Source organism: Pleurodeles waltl, chromosome 6, assembly GCF_031143425.1.
Source record: "Pleurodeles waltl isolate 20211129_DDA chromosome 6, aPleWal1.hap1.20221129, whole genome shotgun sequence".
NCBI lineage: Eukaryota > Metazoa > Chordata > Amphibia > Caudata > Salamandridae > Pleurodeles > Pleurodeles waltl.
The window spans coordinates 972367780-972388514 of NC_090445.1; the positions used below are offsets into that span (position 1 = coordinate 972367780).

A 20735-nucleotide genomic window follows, 5' to 3' on the forward strand; every position below is an offset into this window, starting at 1 on the left:
AAGTAACAGAACCCCATGAGTGAACTGCACTCAATAAGGAGAACGGGTTTACTAGTGCAGAGTAACAAGAATCACAATAGCACCTTCCCTTATTAATGTCTATCAGCCATGTTGCAGGAAGACTGCAGCAAACTTACTGTTACAAACCATATAAAAAAAGAAGGTTGAACCTGAATAGTGTTCTCTTAAATACCAATCACCTTTTAGTGCAGTTATATGTAGTGTGAAGTCGAGAGTTGGAAATGGACAACTCCTGGGGCTCAGGTCAAGGAGAGAATATTAGAAGGCTGGAAAGTTGTCCCTGGGATATTCTACCCAATTAATAATTTCCACACAGTGCTGCACAGCAATGTTGAGAGCCTGGAGATTGTTAAGGTGCAGTGGGAGGTGTAACAATGCAAAAGGATATTTTGTTGCCACTGTATAAATACAAATTGAAGCCTTGCTTGTGTGTTGTGTCCAGTCCTAGAGGACAAAGATAAAGAGACCAGAGGTACTCTGTGGAAACTTTGTCAAGATAATGCAAGATCTGTTTGAGAATTTACAAAGACTGGTGCAATGACTGTTACTGAACAAAACAAGGGGTGCAGAGTATTTGGATAATGGTATTAAAACATCTCAGAAGTGTCTAAACAGGAAAAGATGTACGTTTATCCCCGCAGGTTGTGGCCCTATTATACTGAGCCAAACAAAACACAAACACACAGAGGATTGGAGGCTCAGAATTAATGTCATATAGTCTTTTACATAAAGGCTAAATGCACAAACATGGTTTGTGACAGGAATAAAATAAACAAATCTCAAAATCATCCAAAAACAGGTACTGGCAAAGTCAGGTCTCAGCAAGTTTGCCATTTTATATATTTAATTTGTGTGCAAAAATATGCAGTATATAAAATAAATGAACAAAATATAAAAAACATAAAAGCAAATTTGTGGGCTAGCAGCTCAGGCACAGTAGCCCTTGTACGTAAGCGCACTCCTTTTCATGTGGCTGTCCATGTATGATCAGGCATAATGTAGTCAGTCACAATGCAGGGCAGCCAATGGACAAAGAGGACTGACCCACCGGCCCACGCTGTATGCCTTGGCAAGCAGAGGGAACGTGAGACCTAAGTGGGTAAGAGAGTCTGGTTGGAAGCCCTGTGTAGATATCTATGTCCGTATTTTTGTTATGAAATGTTTGCAAAACGAAGCTGTCAAGAAAAGTGAGGCTGCAACTAGACGAGACCTAAAAATTGTTTAACAGGCACAGGAAGTAACCACTGGGTGAAATCAAAAATCCATAATGATACTTGGTCTACCATTCATTTTGTGGGAAACCTTTCTTGGCACATATGACCAGGATTTCTAAAAAAATAACAAAGGAATGTTGATCCCTGTTTCCACTGGTTTATTGGCTGTGCTGAAACGATTGAGGAATCTATAGGGAGCTTCCCAAGGCATCCTTCTGTGTCACCTCATGAAAAGGTGGGATGGGTTAGCGGTGGCATCTTTCAATACTAGCATTCCAACAGAAGTCTTATCGGCCATGAAAACATCCCATCACGCGGCCTTCATCGCTGGTTTCCAAGGGGGTTACTGTGGAAGTGATCAATGTTGCACCTCCTTTTTTCTGATCCACAAGTACATACATTTCTTCTCACACTGTATTTATCCTCAGAAAAAGGGTAACACTCAGAGCTAAAAGTCACTACATTTCCTTCAAAAATGCTCATCACTGAAAGATCTTCTGGACAAGGCAGCAATTCTCTTCACAGGTAACAAGCTGTTATTGCTTGTAAATACTAATGCTCAATGTGGCTTTGTCACCAAGCACAGGATGATTTCTCGTACAGCTAAAGTTGGTTATGCATCCTCCAATGTCCAGAGTTTTGTAATCTTAAAAAGAAGTTTGCCACCAATTGGTCATTTTGATAAGCACCGAAATATTTCAGCCTTCCAGGTCTAACAAGCTAGTCATGCTATGCACTGGTCCAGGTAATGAATACATTAGTAACTTTCAATCCCGAGCCTAGGTTGCACCTACACAGAGGACCTTGCATTCCACAAGGGGCAGTGATGTCCAATCAATGCTCAATATGCATAAAGTAGATGCTATCGTAGATCCAGCTATGTTGCACTTCCCTTCCATTTATCATGTCCTCCAATTCTGGCTACTTCAATCATGTTACAATGCTCACATACATCAGGTGCAGTAAATCCTTTTCCTTGCACTTTTTCCCCACTCTGCTACAACGGAGGTGTGATGGTTAGGGCTATGTCTCCCTTTGGTTTGCAAATTTGGCCAGAGATAGTTAAGCCTAATTAAGTGACCACATCTGCAGCCTCAGTTTCTGATACAAGGGAGACTGCACCTTCACATTAATTCACTAGCTTTCAAATCAGACCAAGGAGAGGCAGAGTGAAACGGGCCATTTGTAGCTAAAAGCTCTGTCTTCTACCAATGTTCCAACTCAACTGCTGAACAGACTCCCCTTAAATGCCTGTGTTCCGCAAAACACACCCTTAAAGGAGGAGCTTGCAGTCGCAACTATGAACCCTTGAGAACAAGAACAAGCTTATACTGTGCCAAATAAAATATAGGATTGCTTAGAGATCAGGAGTAGACTGCTAGTGACCAAATCTGCCCACAAATGCTAAGGTCACATAATAACTGTTCCCATTAGTCTGCCTGTTACCAAAGAGGCTTTTAACCCCACTGCTGAACTCTAAGAGTCAATTTACGCTTAAAGAGCCATTTAACGCGTACTCTTTTATTCCCAGTGAATCAAAATAGTCAGTGACTCCCAGTCTCTGGCCGATGGGGACACGAGGGATGGTGCTGTATCTCAGTCATTGCTTGCAGTGCAGCTTAGATACTAAATAGGAGGGAAAAAAAAGACACCCACCTGTCCCTGGCCTTCATCATGCATCGTTTTTTTCCTTCTGCATGGTTTCATTCTGTACAAAAAGTGCATTGTAATCTTCATCTGAATTGTCCTAACCTTCGGTAGTACAACCTAGTAACTAGAGACTTATGGTATTGGAGGACAGACCAGTTAGTACCAGGCACAGGCAAATGTATGAACCTTGACAATTATCAGAGTCAAAGTACTCCTCCCTGACCTGGGCTACTTCAATACAAACCATAAATGAATCAACACCTTCACAAAATGGCTACACAAAGCACACAGATCAAAATATTGAATTCACAGAGAATCAAAGCACACTAAAACACGTGTCATGGGTTAGGCTGAGTGAGATGATCTAACTGAACCTCCCTTATGCTGCTTCTTGAATTTGTGAGTGGCTGGCCTCCTATGGAAAGAGAGAGAAGGATAAATGAGAAGATCCTAATTCGAAGCAAAAGTTAAATAAAGTTGTGAAAAATGTCACAGCAGTCAGATAATCAAGCCTAGGTTACAATGGCTGGTGTGACCACCTTCTACAGCTGTGTAACCCTATTCGGAAGTCACAGCACTGCAGGCAGAGAGGGAAAGGCACCAGAAACTATGGGGAGATAGAATAATAAAGAAGTCAAAAGTCTGCCGAGCCCCCCATGGACGTCATTTAGGGGTAGCCCCTTGCGACCCCAGTCACTGCCTTTGCGACCCCTGGCCTCAAAGGTGGCAAAATTAATGCCTAGAACACAGGGACAGCTCGTCCTCATGGACTTCAGTTGGGGGCCCACTTTCCTGGTTTACTGTCAATTTTTTACTACCCAAATAGTGAAAAATATTATTTGCTATTTGTGTAATAACAAAAGGAGTACAATTAGCTGAAATATGACCCTATCTGGCAGCAAAGGTAAGTAAAAAAAATGCTTTTTAATGTATCTTGTATGCCTGCTTGTGGGTGAAAGTGTATTTATATGAAAGTAAGTGTGTGAATGTGTGTGTATGTAAAGCATGTGTGTGTGATGTCACTTAAGCTACCCCTGGCACTTTGGTGAATTGACGCCCATGGAGCCACCGTCTCCTTAAGAAGGTACATTGCTGACATGACGCAAAGAGATATCAAAATAAGAAGTGTTGCATTAAAAAAATGAGTTGAACTTGGAAGGGCCCATGGTCTCCCTACAGATCATTGAGTTGCCCTTTACAAATATATAAAGGATGAAAACAAAGCAGACAATAAGAAGAGGACTGTGAGTTGGGGATTACGCTGTCACTACGATATCTCTGCCAAACAGTCTGCTACAAAAGCAGACATATAATCACAAACAGTGGCAATAATGAACATGCCTATAATAGGCAGGTGACGACAGAGCTGGAGTGAGAAGAGACTGATCAGATTAACAGAGCATTGTATTGGAGAGGTCTATGCTGCCCATAATTCAGTGTCCTTTAATGACTTATCGAAAAACTCTACGATCTGGCAATCATTATATTTAATCCTTGAAGATGCGAAGAGATGTTTGGAAGGAAAGAGGAGTGGCTAGTGAAATCATGTTCTTCCTCCACCACCATTCCATTCCAAAGAGACTAACACAAATAGAATCTGGTTACTTGGTTTCCCGAGAATAAAGCACATTACATTGTAGATGCAGCAAATGGCGTGCGTTAGGTTTGTGTGCTGGGTACAACTCCACCAAAATATTAAATGCCAAAAAGGATACTTTAATCGTCATGACAAAATATTCTCAATAACAAGGTAATAAATTGACCATTTATTTCCTAAGAAAGAATTACAATACTTTAAAACTTTGCTGCTTCTAGGTTTATTATGTAGTCTTTCAAAGTGTTTACTTTTCTGCAAAACAGTTTTTCCAGACCACACTTGTCAATCTATACTAAGCTGCCAAACAACAAGCTTGCTTGCCCAAGTTTGAAAAATTTACTTTTTCGTCACTATGATTAGAAAGATTATTTGAAGTCACATAGTGAGGTAAATACAATCCAAAATCCATAATTCTTAAAATTTTAATCTATTTTATTTCTTTTAGCTTGTTTTAAATATTCTTAGAAGGAAATGTTTCTATTGAGCATCATGGAAAAAAATTTAATCAATGACCGAGATCCCCTCCATACTAGATTTAGACCATGTGAGCTCTACTTCTAAATTTGAAAATGACCAAAGTAGATTTTTACAAAAAAAAAGAAAAGCTAATTGTTTGTATTTTGATACGGAATTTCTACCTGATAACAGTTCGAGGGCTAATTGTAATAGGACTATTTGAGCTGCTGCTTAAGGATATTCAGTAACTGTACTGCTTGTGATATTTTGCCTTTTCATTTTGCAGTAGTCTGACTTTGTTGACTATTTAAAGGTCACTCAAGATCACTACAGTCAGCTTGTATTGCAAATGCTCGAACTTTGTTTAAAGTTAGCTTTACAGGGATGGCTTTCCCTCAACAATCAAACAGAAATCTAATCACAGACCATGGCGCTGGATCGAGCCTCAGCTGTGGTAACTCGGTGGTCCTTTTTACATCAAAGTTCCGAGGTGGATCCCTGAGCTCACAGCAATGCCTTTGAAAAAAACTCATAGTTTGGACGATTCTGCCCTGATTTTTGGTGACAAGTCACCTATTCTTTTAGCATTACTCACAAGCCTGCAACCTCTCAGTGGGGATTTGTGAATTGCATTTCTCATGAGGAAGCAGCACTTTAATCTCTAAAATCCCTCAAGACAGGATCTCACTCCTTAAAAGTGACGTTGAAGGTACGAAAGCAGCAGTGGTCGTCTGTAACCCACTTATAACAGGCAGCAGTAACCTGGCGGCTTTTCTGAATTAAGTCTCCTGTACAAATATTTTCAAAAATGTAATAATTGTAGACAAAGTGGGGGTAGCTTTTTTCTGACAGACATTTTCAACCTGGTGTAAATAGGCCATTTCAAAACAAGATCTTTGAAAAAGGTTAGAAACCTGTTTTAAAGTCTTTATGCAGTAACATCTGTCATGGGGCTCCTCAGCTGGTATTTTGGTTTACTAAGGTAAAGCGAGCAGCACTGAAACGGACAGGATGCCCAGCTTCAGATTTGCCCTTTGCTGATAAGCACTTTTGACAAGTACAGCGTCACCTCACAATGTGCCGTCTTATAAATATGGGTTGAATTGACTATTTTGGAGATTCAGCTTATACACTGAAGCTTTAGATGACGTGTTTGGCTGCCTTAGAAAGCAACTTCCATTTTGCTACCGTCGTGCAGCAAAATGAATAGAGTGCATTTTTCAAAGCGAGTAGAGACAAGTGAAAAAGAAAACAATTACCTTCCAAACATTGGATTGAGGGTGTTGGGAATGTAGTTATCGCGGTCTTCAATCACTTTCTTACTCAGTGAAATCTTGATGTAAGGGTCACACTGAAAGTACAAAAGTGAGAGTTAGGCATTGTACGATAATGGGGACACCAGCGAGCGATCAGAACATTTACTTTCAGTGATAACGAATCCAGTGGATGTTGTCAGCTGGGGCCATTTCCAAACGTGCCCTGGGATGTAGGACTGATGTTGCTGTATTAACAACTCCCATCTCGAGAGCAGCAGTGCTGACAGTCCCTTAAGTGCCTGCCCCTTCGACCCTTGTTCAGACCGAGTCTGTGGCAGGTAAACTTACCACAGGAATGTGTAGGCAGTGCTGGATCAACATTTAAACAGAAGAACAGTTGTCCAATATAGTGTCAATATTCAGTACCAAGTCACCTCATAGGGGAAATATAGGATTTATGTTGAATTTGAGAAAACGTTTTCTTAGTTGCAGCTATCAAACTGTTAAATTAATGAGGTACGTTATGGCCCACTTCAATAAATTCTGCAAATCTACCTCTAAACGTACATGAGGGATGTCTACAGAATGGCTTCTGGACAACGATGTTCGAGGGTTGAATTTAATTTGGCCAACTTTAAACTTTAATGCACACATTATCATTTGACTTTTTAACAAAGGATGCACAGGGTCTTGTGTAAGGCCAAAGTTCAAACAAAATTCGGCCTTCCGAGACAAATATACAATTTAAATGTCGAAATGATGAGTCATACTGCATTACTGCTGGTTCTCATAATGCAGACCTGCCCTGAACTGATCTAGTTAAAGCAAATGCATGCACCGTATACTTCTGGCCACAGACACTTTCCATACCAGCCCATTGTTGTCTTTGGGTTGTAAATCGAAGCCTTTGACAACATAGATTCGCACTATGCACTCCTGGGGGCCGCTGTCTGGAAGCTCCCGGAACTGACGTGGAGGAGCAGGAACCGCAGGGTCATCAGACAGTGGATAGATCCGAAAGGAACCCTAAAAAAGAAGGCAAACGAAAGCCCTATTACAGACTTCTACATAAACAGCTGGAAGCTAAACATACCTCGTTCAAAATCAAAGCCTTAACATTGACAGACCATGTAGATTGTCAGGTTCATTTAAATTGTATATTTGCACAAAACGCAAGAGAACATCAATGAATGCCAGAGTAAAAGGAGCCGCAAAACTGTATCTGCAGGAGCAGGCGCTCTACAAAGCAAACACATTGACGGTCTTAGCTGACGCTTGAGTTAGTAATCAAAGAGCGAAGTAAATAATGGTGGATTTTATCACTTTCTTCCGTGTGGGAAGTTTGCCCCCTTGTGGTTTATCATGGATATTGTTACCTAGTCTATGAATAGATGGAAGAAAACCGTAGCCCAACTTTAGGTAACGAGAGGCATAACACAGGCCTCTGCGGCGCAAGAGAGGGGGGAACCATGCATGGCCCCGAAATCGCTGACCGGGGCTCCATTCAGCCCAACGCCAATGAATACTTGCGCGATATGGAGACTTGGGACTCCTCATCACTTTGATTTATTATGGCTCTGTAATAAAAGTCAGTGGCGTAATGCAGAGTGCTGCAAGTGTTTAGAATCCGTAACAATTTACTGTGATGACTGTCACGCAGTGCATACAACTGTGATCCGGAGCACAACGAGGGTAGGTTTTTTGTTATTTTTTATCGTTGTGGTTGGATATAGAGCGAATTTTGCCTAAGGGCATTAGTGCGCTTTAAATGAGAACCAGACGTTACATTTTTTTTTTTAGGTCAAGCCGGCAAGCGCTTTGACCTGTTGTACTATTGTTGGCTTTTAACCACGCCCATCAACTTTCATTCGTTCCTGGCCTTGCCTTTCAAAAATGGGGGGGCCCGCGGAGAGAGAGACTCGCTCTAGTCTCTCCGCGGGTCTTTTCAGGACTGCAGGAAGTGGCGCGGGTGCGCCGTGATTGGGGGACAGGTGAGTAGGGGTGGGTTTTAGGGAGGGGATAAAAGGGTTTGGAGGGGTGGGGTCGGCCTCTTTCCGGGCCGACCATTAGAGGGGAAAGGTGTTGAGGTGGAGCGGCAGGTTAGGAGACGGCGAGGGCAGGTTGGGGCCCAATTCAGGCGAGTACAGGGAGCTTTTAGGCAGGGTCCGGTGCATCTGCAACCGGTAAGGGGTGGGGTGGGCGTTCAGGGAGGCATATAGTGGTTGCGCGGGGGCCGGGCAGGCAAATTAGTAGGCGGCGTCCCGCCGGCATTTAGGACACGCGCGGCCTGGGCCGCGCCCCCCCCCGGGCGCTCCCGACAGTCCCCGGAACCCGGGAGACTGTTTCTCCGGCACGAAGACACGGACAGGAGGGCACAGGCGCGCGTTGGCCTGCAGGGGTTCCCGCGTGTTTTCGCCGCATAGCGCCGGAGACGTGTCAATTTCTTCGGGAGGCCGCGAGGCGGCATTCCAGCTGGGGCCTTCACACAGGTACCACGCGGTTGCTGTCAGACGAGGCCACACAGCTGCAGCGCCTGGGCGGGCCTGCCAAAAAATTTTAAAGAACCGGGAGGCGTATCAAGGTGGGGGGGGGGCTAGACACACGGGGCAAAAAGGGTGTGGGGGCCACATAGGAGGCGGTAAGGCCCACAGCAGCAAGGGCCTTCGGGGAGGATAATTAAAATATAATATATATATAAAAAAAAAAAAAAAAAAAAAAAAAAAAACAATTCTTTATATTTTCAAATAGGGGGTGTACAGGGCAAGGCATAGGGGGACATGGCTAACGTTCCTGATGCGGAGGCTGTCAGGGCAGCACTCCGGGTACTGGGCGAGGCTGGGAGGGCTGATTTGCTTAGGCCCGGGGTATTGGAGCAGGCTTGGGTGGGCATGACACGCCCAACACGGGCTGCGTCAAGCGGGGTAGCGGCGGCATTCGCAGCATGCGATTCTCAGGATTCAGAAGGGGACACAGAGGAAGTACCAGTGAGACAGGAACGGGCCACAGAGGTACGGCCCGAGACTCCTAACGTATTGAGCCCACTAATGTTTGGGGGGGAGACCCAGGGCACTCAGGACCAGGGCGCAGGCGATACGGGAGCAGGCGGCGCAGGCCCGGCACGCGGGGGGCCCCCAGGCAGGCCAGGGGATGACATGGCAGGGCAAACCCCGGGGCAACAGGGGGTCGGGACCGAACAGCCAGCGCCGGGGCCCAGTGGGTTGCAGGCCCCATTGGATTTGTCACGCCCTAAGAGCGGGAGTGCATTACACATGGGCCATGGGCCGCCAGCCAAGAAAAGAGGCAAATACTTGGGGAGACCCAGGGCAGGGGCGGGCCGGGTCAAACCAGCCCCACGCCAGGCGAAGTTACCTAAGCAATCCGGGGAGGTGATTATGGAGGGGGGGCTACACGGACCTGCCCCCCAGGCGAGGTGGGACCAGTCAGAAACATGGGATTTAGAAGCCAGAATTCGCGAACAGCGTAGGGCTGTGGCTGAAACCGAGGCCAGATGGACGCAGTTATGCAAAGACAGGGAGGAGCTAGGGAGGCGACGCGAGGGTACCAAAACAGTTAAAGAGGTCACAGACACGAAGGGGGTACAGGCAGCAGGGGTTAGCAAAGGTAGCTGGGTTTGGATACCACAGGCAGGAGAAGGTAGGTTCCAGGAGGCTTGTGCGGCCGAGGGGCAGGTTGGCTTGGAAAGCCCCAGTGGTTCAGGCGGCCACATGGGGAGAGGCAGCACAAGGTCAACGTCGGAGGTTGGCAAGAAAAAGGGGACACCAACGGGGTGCAATACGGCCCAAGCGCGTTGGAACGAAGCAATAGAGGGGTCTACGGCGGCCTTCTCTACACCGCGGGAACGGGGACATCAGCAGGTTGGCGGACGCCATGTGGGCCAAAGTACAATAGAGCTACCGTCAAACAAACCTCAAGGGTATATGGAAAACAAAAGAGGCGGGGAAGAGGATGATGAGTTGGAATTGGACTATGACGAAGATGAAGGAGAGTGGGAAGATGGAGAAGTGCGTGAGGAGGAAGGGAGCGAGGTTAAGAGAGGGGGGGGGCGGAGGCGCAAGTGCGGCGCAACCCCTGCCTCTGCTTTTCTTTTTCAGGACGACGTCATGGCGGAAGGGCCGTCAAGTGTAAGGCTATCGAGGCCACGTGGCGGAATGACGAGGCGAGCGCCGCGTTATGGGGATGAACCAATTGGAGGTAAGGGGAGATGGTGGTCAGTTTGGGGTGACGGGGGAGTAGCTAGTAAGGTTACGCGCACGAGCAAATCAATAGGTGTGGGAGATGGGTCAGTTTTGGATAACCCGGGGGAGGTCGTAGCACAGAAGGGCGACATGAACAAGGATAAAGAGACGGCAGCCACCAGTACTACAACGGCGGTTAGCCCGCCCATTGGGGAGAGCAAGAACGCGGAGGACAAAGAAGGGGGAGCGCACAAGAAGCGCCTGCCGTACATGGGTTTGGCCATGCCTTTAGGGTCTCATGTCGCGGAAAAAACTAAGACAAAGATATGGAAACATGAATATGTTGACGTTTTCAAACTACTACATAGGGACATACAAGCCAAAGAAGGCTCCAAGGAAGAGGAGTGGGAGTTAGCACGCAGGCCTAGGGTGCCCATTACCATGGACAATTGGACATCTGCCTTTTTGATTTTCGCTAGCATATACTGCGAAAAATACCCAGACCGGGCCATCGCGCTCTTTAAGTACATGGATATCATTAGGAAGGCTCAGATGCATTTTGGGGGTTTCGCATGGCTAAGTTATGACGAGGAGTTTAGAGCCCGGGTGAGCATCAATCCCGAGAAACCATGGGGGGACGTAGACCCAGAATTATGGATGCAATGGATGGCATCAGCACATACAGCAGCATCCACTCATACGGCGAGCGGGTTGCCTGTAACATATAAGCCCTTTCAGGCGCGCCCCGCTCTGGGAGGGGCGGGAAATAATACAAAAACGCAGGCGAGTAACACAGGGGCTTGTTGGAATTTCAACAAGGGTTTCTGTTCAAGGGCTCAGTGTAGGTTCAAACATGACTGCTCCAAGTGCGGGGGTCGTCATCCAGTCATACACTGTTTCTCCCTCAACAGCCCGGCAGAGCAATGGAGGGCGTCAAGAGGAAGGGGCTCACAAGGTGCTCCTACGCCAAAAGGGGCCTACGCCAGTTAGATTAGATGTATTGTTGCCATGGCTGCGCAAATACCCAGACAAGAATAGGGCCAGACAATTGGAATGGGGTTTTCGAGAAGGTTTTAGGGTAGGTTATCAAGGTCCTCGGCAGAGGCGATGGGCAGATAATTTACGGTCTGCAAACGAACAGCCGCAAGTAATACGCGACAAAATAGACAAAGAGGTGACACTTGGGAGAATAGCAGGTCCATTTTTCGACTGGCCAACGGATCATTTAATGATATCCCCATTAGGAGTAGTTCCCAAGAAAGCGCCAGGCGAATTTCGGCTGATACATCATCTGTCATGGCCTGAAGGGGCGTCGGTAAATGATTTTATCGCACAGGAAGATACCAGAGTAATTTACGCGTCGGTGGATGACGCAGTGAAATTAGTCCTGAGGTGCGGGTTAAAAGCGGAAATGGCGAAATGTGATATACAATCGGCTTTCCGTTTGTTACCAATTCACCCAGCAGATTTTGACCTCCTAGGCATGCAGTTAGATGGAGCCATATATGTAGACAGGGTCCTACCTATGGGTTGCGCGATATCATGCGCGCTATTCGAAACTTTCAGTACCTTTCTGCAGTGGGTTTTTGTGAAAACAAGCGGCCACAAAGCAGTGACACACTATCTGGATGATTTTCTTTTTGTAGGGGAGGCGGCATCCGGGACATGTGGGCTGGCTTTGGGAGCCTTTCAGAGATTGATGCAGCAGACAGGAGTGCCGTTGGCACCGGAAAAGACAGAGGGCCCGCTGTCAATCATGACCTTTTTGGGCATAGAGCTAGATGCGGAGCTAATGGTAGCAAGACTGCCAGCAGCAAAAGTGAAGGAAATCCTAGAATGCTTAGCAGTTGTGCGAACGCTGCACAAAATGGAGTTACGGACTGCACAAAAACTACCAGGCTATCTCAATTTTGCATGTAGAGTGGTGAGGGGAGGACGTGCTTTTTGTAGAAGACTTGGGCTGTCCATGTCAGGGGCAGTGTTACCTCACCATAGGATAAGAGTTTCTTTGGCCCTGAGGGAGGACATAAAGGTATGGGAGATGTTCCTGAGGAAGTTTAATGGGGTACCAATGTCTTTTGGAGATGTGGACACAGTGTGGCAAGTTCAAATATTTTCAGACGCAGCAGGCGCGTCGGGTTTTGGCATTTACTGGGATGGGAGGTGGTGCGCGGAGTCATGGCCCAAACAGTGGTTGCAACAAGGAAGGAGTATTGCGTTCCTGGAGTTTTTTCCTTTGTTAGTGGCACTGGCAGTCTGGGGACGGGAACTGGCCAATCGGACGGTAGTTTTCCAAGTGGACAATATGACAGTAGTTGAATTGGTGAACAGACAGAAAGCCAGAGATCTAAGAGTGTTGCGCTTGCTGCGTCAATTCATGCTGCAATGTCTATCTCTCAATGTTATCTTTAAAGCTGCACACATACCAGGGGTATACAACGAGATTGCAGACTCCCTATCTCGTTCACAGTGGCGGCGTTTTCGCGACCTGGCGCCAGGAGCGGAGCAGTCCAAGACTACGGTCCCGGCAGACATTTGGGAGTGGGGGGCATGATGATCTCGGGGCTGGTGGAGATGTCTTTGGCAGTCTCTACGCGGCGAAGTTACAGGCTGGCATGGTTGGACTTTCAATCTTTTGAAGAGTTTAAGGGCAATTTCTGGGCTCAGGGGTCTGAGTGTTTAGAAGCACGGGCTTTACGCTTTGTGCTGTACTTGATTAAGGGAGGGCTATCCCCGGCCACGATAGGCGGGAAATTAGCAGGAGTTTCATTTTATGGGAAGCTTTTCTTTGGTACGGATCCAGCAAGGAATGATTTGTTGGGAAAAATGTTGAAAGGATGGGGCAGGGTTAGGGCCGGGGAGGGAACTAAGGCAAGAGAGCCCATTACATTTGGGATACTGAAAGAACTTTTGCATGTTTTGCCAGTATGTTGCACGGATGAACACGAGGTAGGACTTTTCAGGTTGTGTATGGTCTGGATGTTTTTCGGGGCTTTTAGGGTATCTGAATTACTAGGCATAGGCAAGGACTGTGGTGTGAAGGAGAGGGAGATCTGCTTGCATCAAGGGAGATTGGGCATATGGCTCAGGAAGTCCAAGACGGACCAGCTAGGAAAAGGGAAGTGGGTATGGTTGGAGAAAGGAGGTGATGAGTTAGCATGCCCAGTGAAGGAGTGGATGGTTTTCAAACAAAAGTGGGGGCAGGCAGGGGAAGCAGGGGTGTTTGTACATGCATCAGGAAAGAAACTCACTAGCTATCAGTTGCTACAGGTTTTGAGGATGGCTTTGGGCCGGACTGGGCGACAAGCAGGGGATTTTGGAACGCACTCCTTTAGGATCGGGGCAGCAACAGCTGCAGCTCATTTGGGATGGGATTGGGCTAAGATTAAAGCAATAGGTAGATGGAAATCCCGATGCTGCGAGCGCTACGTTAGGCCCTAAGGAAACACAGGTTGGGGGGGGGGGTTAAGTTCGTATCACATTTGTTACAGTGTTTTTTCCTTACAGGGTGCGTGGCCGGACCGCGGAATGATAAGACAGTGACTTGGCTGGTCGGCCATTCATTCGTACATTGGGCGGCAAAATTTGCGGAAAGACAGATCTACGGCAGATCAATGGGACTGCCCAGCAGACAACACGAAGTGCGTTGGTGGGGAAAGAGCGGAATGAGGTGGGGGAGTTTACTCCCATTTATCACAGGGATTTTGCCGCAGTGGGGATGCCCGGACTTGTTGCTGATACACTTGGGAGAAAATGATTTGGTGAGGCAATCTGGGCTTGCATTGATACAATTTATGCAGAAAGATTTGGAGCTGTTGAAGCGGAACCTGTGCGGGACATGTTTGGTATGGACAGAGTTTATACCCAGACGGGTATGGAGAGGGGCAATTAACCACGGAGCCATAGAACGGGCTCGGAAAAAGTTGAATAGGGCAATGAGGGTGTTTTGCTGGGCACAAGGAATTAAGGTGCTGAGGCACGAGGATATTAAGGAACAGGAGGGGACATTGTTCAGAGATGATGGAGTTCATTTATCGCAATTGGGAAATGCGTATTATTTAATGGGTTTGAGGCTGATGCTGGAGAAGTTGTGGGGAGAGGACCTGTGGATCAGGACATGAGAAGGAATTAGGGTGGCAAACGAGGGTTTGCCGGGTGGGGCAGAAAAACGCCACATGGGTTTTCCTGGGTGGCAGGAAATGGGGGAGGGGGGAGAGCCAGATGCGGGCTTGTTCCCCCCTTCCAAGGGGAAAAATGAGGTGAAGGATCAGAATGGGGGGGGGAGGATTGTTTACAAACAAGGAGGGCATGGAAGGAATAGGGGAGTGTCTAGGGGAGGGGATTTGATGAGAGATATTAGAAGAGAAGGAAGGGCATAAGGAAGCTTCTAAGATGAAAGATGGGTGAGAGGGATTTCATACAGTTCAAAGTTGTTGTTGTTGATGTTAAATCCTGTCCTAAATAAATGACCTTTTGCACTAGAAATGAGTGTCAATGTATGTTTGTCCCGATGGGGGGGCCCGCGGAGAGAGAGACTCGCTCTAGTCTCTCCGCGGGTCTTTTCGGGACTGCAGGAAGTGGCGCGGGTGCGCCGTGATTGGGGGACAGGTGAGTAGGGGTGGGTTTTAGGGAGGGGATAAAAGGGTTTGGAGGGGTGGGGTCGGCCTCTTTCCGGGCCGACCATTAGAGGGGAAAGGTGTTGACCACCCACCCGCCCTGCACAGAAGGTAGGCAACAAGGCAGAGGGGGTTTTAAGGGTAGGGTGTGAGTCAGGTAGGTAGGGTTAGGTTTTCAACGTCAGTTAGGGCAGGTGCAGTGTTCAAAGGTTGGCAGGAAATGGGGGAGGGGGGAGAGCCAGATGCGGGCTTGTTCCCCCCTTCCAAGGGGAAAAATGAGGTGAAGGATCAGAATGGGGGGGGGAGGATTGTTTACAAACAAGGAGGGCATGGAAGGAATAGGGGAGTGTCTAGGGGAGGGGATTTGATGAGAGATATTAGAAGAGAAGGAAGGGCATAAGGAAGCTTCTAAGTTGAAAGATGGGTGAGAGGGATTTCATACAGTTCAAAGTTGTTGTTGTTGATGTTAAATCCTGTCCTAAATAAATGACCTTTTGCACTAGAAATTAGTGTCAATGTATGTTTGTCCCGATGGGACCACCACTAAAACGTTCATTCCTGGGTCTCCACACTAGGTTAGTGGGAACCTCAAAATAATAACCCCTCCCACCGTTCAGTGTCTATCTAAGCACTCATGTCTGGAACTTTTGTTTTACAGCTGGGATTAGCTTGTGTTTTAAGGGCCTTGTTTGTAATATTGCTATAGGCCTATTACCCTTGAAAATGAATAATGCACTTACACCCTCAAGGGGCTAAATATATAGTTACGCTGCATTATTTTCTGCCATTTTCTGTGTGTGGTTATGCTCTCTCTTAGCTAACTATATAGTTACATGACCATGCTTTGTACAAAACCTATTTTCATTGTGGTGCCTTCTAGGGGCTGTTCTAAGCATTAAAGTCAGATCAACATACTAAAATATTTGTGGCATGGAAAGTTTCCCCCTAATGCTTTGCAGGACATTACTTTTACAAAACATGTTTGTTCAGAACTCGGCCTGTGGTGGTCCTAGGACAATGGGGCCACCTTCAGAACATTAACCAAGATGTGCCCTTTCTGTCCATCTCTGGGTCCACACACTATGTTGGTGGGGGACTCCAAAATAACCCCTACTACTATGCATTCTCTTTTTTGTTTTAACATACTTTCTCATACTTGGAACTTTTGTTTTACAGCTGTGTAAAGTTGTGTTTAATGGGCCTTGTTTGTAATAGAATTACAATAGGCCTGCTAACCTTGAAAACATGTAATGCATTATACTGTCTAGGAGCTACATATATGGTTATATTGCACTACTTTCTCCTATTCTTTTTTCATGTGGTTATGCTCTGTAAGGGCTGACTGTATGGTTACATGACCGTGTTTCTTCCAAATGCTGTTTGATTGTGGTGTTCACTAGGGGCTGTTCTAAGCATTACAGTCATATCAACATACTACAATATTTGCGGCATGAACACTCACCCCATATTGCCTTGCAGGGCATTACTTTTACAAAACAGGTTTTTCTCATAACTCAACCTGTGGTGGTCCTAGGACAATGGGGCCACCTTCAAAACACTCTGTGTACATCGTCTCTAGGTCCCCACACTTGCGGGGGCTCCAAAATAATAACCCCTCCCACCATTCAGTGTATTTTAAGCTTTCTCATGGCTAGAACTTTTGTTTAACAGCTGGGAGAAGTTTTGTTTTAAAGGCCTTGTTTGAAATATCATTGCAGCAGGACTGCTATCCCTAAAAACGCCCTCTAGGGCCTAAGTATATGGTTAAACTGCATTACTTTCTCCTGTTTTCTCCCCATGGAGTTATGCCTTCTAGGGTCTAACACTATAGTTACATGACCACATTTCTCACAAATGATATTTTTGTTATGGTGCTCTCTATGGGCTGTTTTGACCATTACAGTCTAATGCCAAAAATGTATTGCTGATAAAGGTTTATATGATAATTGTATATGTTTTAATAATCTCTCCTTATTACAATTATGACCATGATTGAGGCCAACTTAACATCCTTATTACGCTATGGCTGTTTGAACACTCTTGATATGTTTGGGTGACCCTTCTAGTTTATTTCTCCTCTGTGACTGTCTTGTTTCTTTTTTGGGGGAATTGTGTCAGCCAGCCAGCAACTCCGATGGTGGGGTGATGAAAGCGGTATTCTATTGGAATTAGCCTGGCAGATGTAAATTAGGATGCTAAATGGCAACATTTACATTCTTGCTGCAGATAGAGGAAGAAGGTAAATGAAAGTGCTCTAGTTTTATGCAGGGCCACTGGAATTATATGGCAGGAGAAGATAAAATTGACCAACTTATGTGGCAAGAAAAGTCCAGTTTTGAATTCACAATGCCAGTAGCTGTAACTCAAGCAAATGCGAGACCTATTGCATTGCAAATGCTTGTTTTAATAAAGCATGTGAGGTTAAGTCATATGCCCCAAATTACAGGACAGTGAGTTGAGGCTCGAGCTTGGTTCCCCAGTTCCAAAGATGGCAGCTCTAGCCGTTAGACCTCATCTCCTCACTGGGGTTAGATCCATAACTTAACAGAACTAACTATTCAGTAGCTATTTTCTTGGCCTGTCACATACTGGTACCTGCATCTAAAATGGAATGCACGTACCGTAGATGAAAAATAAAAGCAAGTTAAAAAGGTCTGTCCGAAATGCATTGTTTTGGCAGCAAACATCAGTTAGATATTGCAATCCCTTCAGTTGTATTCATGTTTAACCAGATAAGTCATCTATGTGAATCATGGTTTGTACACTGGGAGATAGTGACTTGTATTTATAGTACTACGAAGTCCCTGTCTGTGACAGAAAGTACTGTAAATGTGTAAATCATTAGTTGAAAATGTACTTTACACAATATAATATAGGCAGCACAAAGTATAAAATAGGCTGCCACAAAATCTGAAAAATGATGCCATGTTTAAGTGCATATGGCGTTTTCAAAAGTTATATTTATTTTAGTAAAATTGTATAAGACAGGATATTTTGTTTACATGTTCCCAAAACTGCTAATACACTCAGACCTGGTATCCTTAGCATGGTTTACCCCTACCCTTTTACCTTCTGATCTCCTGTTTTTCTGAATTCATCTTTTGCTGGCTTTAAGAATCTGTGCACTTTACCACTGTTAACCAGTGCCAGTGCCAAAGAGCAGGTGCTAAAACAAACTAATATTGGCTTATCCTCAATTGTAATGTAAAGTGCAATATATGTGCCCAGGGCCTGTTACTTAAATGCTACTGGTTGGCCTGCAGCACGGATTGTGCCACCCGCTACAGTAGCCCTTTAAACAGGTCTCAGGCCTGCCACTGCAAATCCTGTATGTGCAGTTTTAAACTGCCATTTTGACCTGGCAAGTGTACCCACTTGCCAGGCTGAAACCCTCCTTTTTATTACATATAATTACTCCTAAGGTAGGCCCTGGTTAGCCCCAAGGGCAGAGAAAGTTGGATATGTACCTTTAAGTTTAACATGTCCTGGTAGTGAAAAACTATTACATTCATTTTTCACAACTACAAGGCCTATTTCTCCCTTAGGTCAACATTGGGGTTACCTTGAAGCAACCTTTAAGTGTAACTTCCATTTGAGAAAAGATAGAAATTCGGAGTTTGGTGTCTCTGGACTCACAAATTAAAATCACAGCTTATTTGATGTCAGATTTTAAATTGTAAGTTTGAAAATGCAACTTTTAGAAAGTTGGCATTTTCTTGCTTGGACTACTCTGTGCCTCTGCCTGTCTCTGAATACACGCCTGGGGTGGGTGATAGCTGGGCTTTGTGCATTCTCTCTAGACTAGGTGTGTCCAACCAGTCAATCACGAGCTACCAGTAGCTGGCAGAAACCTTCAGAGTAGCTCACAGCTGGAGTTCACTTTTACCTCAGAAGTGCAATAAATACATTTTGTGTTTCCCTTTTAAAGTTAAGGAAAGGCTCTGTTTATTTTAGATTATTATCAGCTTGCAAATAGAAGAGCTTGACAATGAGCAGTGCTCCACTCAGATTTATGACACATGTAGGTCACAGAGGTTCAGAACTGAAGCACTAAGGCATTTAACTCTTAAATAAACATTGTTCTCAACTCAGTATTAGAGTATGAGAACAAAATGATATTTCTGAATGCTTTTGAATGAGAGAAAATTAAAATGAAGAGGTAACAATGATTAAGTCAACCTAATTTTAATTTTCTCAGTTTTCAAAGTGTCACATTTACAAACAGCAGGCATCTTGCTCCCAGTCAATGGTAGAGACAGTGTCATATTTATAACTGGAAAATACACAGTCATTTTCTTTTAAATGGGAAACATTTAAAGTGCAAAAACAGTTCCATTAAGTACAGAAAACATTCCTATATGAACATTTTTGTAGAACATTTTTCTGCACTTTGGATGTTTTCCCATTAAAAAAAATGGTTTTATGTTTACGTTGTACATGTAACGGTGCCAAGTATGGCGAAAGGCATGTCCTGTGCCACAAGTATGTATGACCCAGGCTTTCAGTCACCCATACACATATCCCATTAATTCACACAAGTATTCATACATCCCCACAGACCATGAACTCACGGGCAACCACTTTCTTAGTACCCAGAAGAGTATTTTTTTCAAACTATAATATCGGGCTCCATGGACATTAGGTTTAAAGTCAATGATGCTGGACGAGGATGTGTCTGGTAACAATGCACGAGTTACATGGCCTTCAGTAGCTCACAATGATTTGCACTGATCAGAACTAGCTCTCATTACAGAAAAGGTTGGAGACCCCTGCTCTAGACAGTCACACACAAAGGGAGCTGGGGTGTGACATATGCATCCTGATGGCCCGTCACCAGGCTGATGGGTCTTCCTGGTCTAAATGGGAGATCAGAGCTAACATCTGAATATGGCTGTGCCTCTCCCCAAATAGAGGGCTTCATAACCCCCTGTAGAGTGTCTGGAGCCAGAGAAGGAAGGCCAGGGACCTTGTGCACTTCAAAGGCCTTGCTTTGAAGTCTCCCCCACTTCAAAGGCTCTACTGGGTAAAAGTACAAGACCCCCAAACTCCAACAAACTAGTACTCTTCTGGATGTGAAGTTCATTCTGCCAGGAAGAAGGATTGCCAGGAGGGACTGTCACTCTGCTTAACTGCACTGCTGTGTTGCCCTTCTGCCTTTTGCCTGAGGGTGAGAAGGACTAGACTTTGCTCTCTACATGCTCTTCAGAACCAAGTGACTCCAATCGCTTGCCTCCTGTTTTCTGCAGTCTCTAGGCCATTAAAGGCCGCCTACAACTCTGCTCCTGCTGCTGAACTGTGCCATCTGTGAGTCCTACCCTTGCCTGGGGTGCCAATCCAGTCCCGGGCCTTAGAAATGAGTTTTGCAGCTGTTTGCAAAAATCTATGCACGGCTCCGGAACAGACCCACCGACACAGATGCACTGCCAATTCAACAATGATGCAGGACCCTACTGCGAGGTTTGAAGATGACGCATCGCATACATTTGAATGGAGTTTGACGCCGTTCTGGGAACAGACTGCGAGGCTTGACACCGATGCAACCAGAACCAGGAGATCAACAAAATATGCACGCACCTGGCCCAGTTGATTACACAAAAGCGTGGGAAGAATATTATAAAAAAATGGGTATGTTAATGTTCAGTTCCTTTTGCAGCTGTTTAAATGAAATAATCTTCAGCACTTGTGTTTACCTACCTGTTCTATCTTTGTCTTTCTCTGTGCTTGTTTTC

At 45.5% G+C, this 20735-nt stretch overlaps 1 protein-coding gene across 6 annotated transcripts in view; it reads right to left on the reverse strand.

Moving 5' to 3' along the window:
- Window positions 1–20735, reverse strand: part of MYOF (myoferlin) — a 686313-nt gene that overhangs the window by 83487 nt on the left and 582091 nt on the right. For all 6 annotated transcript variants that reach the window (XM_069239822.1, XM_069239820.1, XM_069239821.1 and 3 more), the window contains 2 exons: window positions 7065–7220; window positions 6198–6289 (listed from right to left, as the gene is read on the reverse strand). In XM_069239822.1, the coding sequence (XP_069095923.1) occupies window positions 6198–6289; window positions 7065–7220 (248 nt within the window). The remainder of the gene's footprint in view (window positions 1–6197; window positions 6290–7064; window positions 7221–20735) is intronic.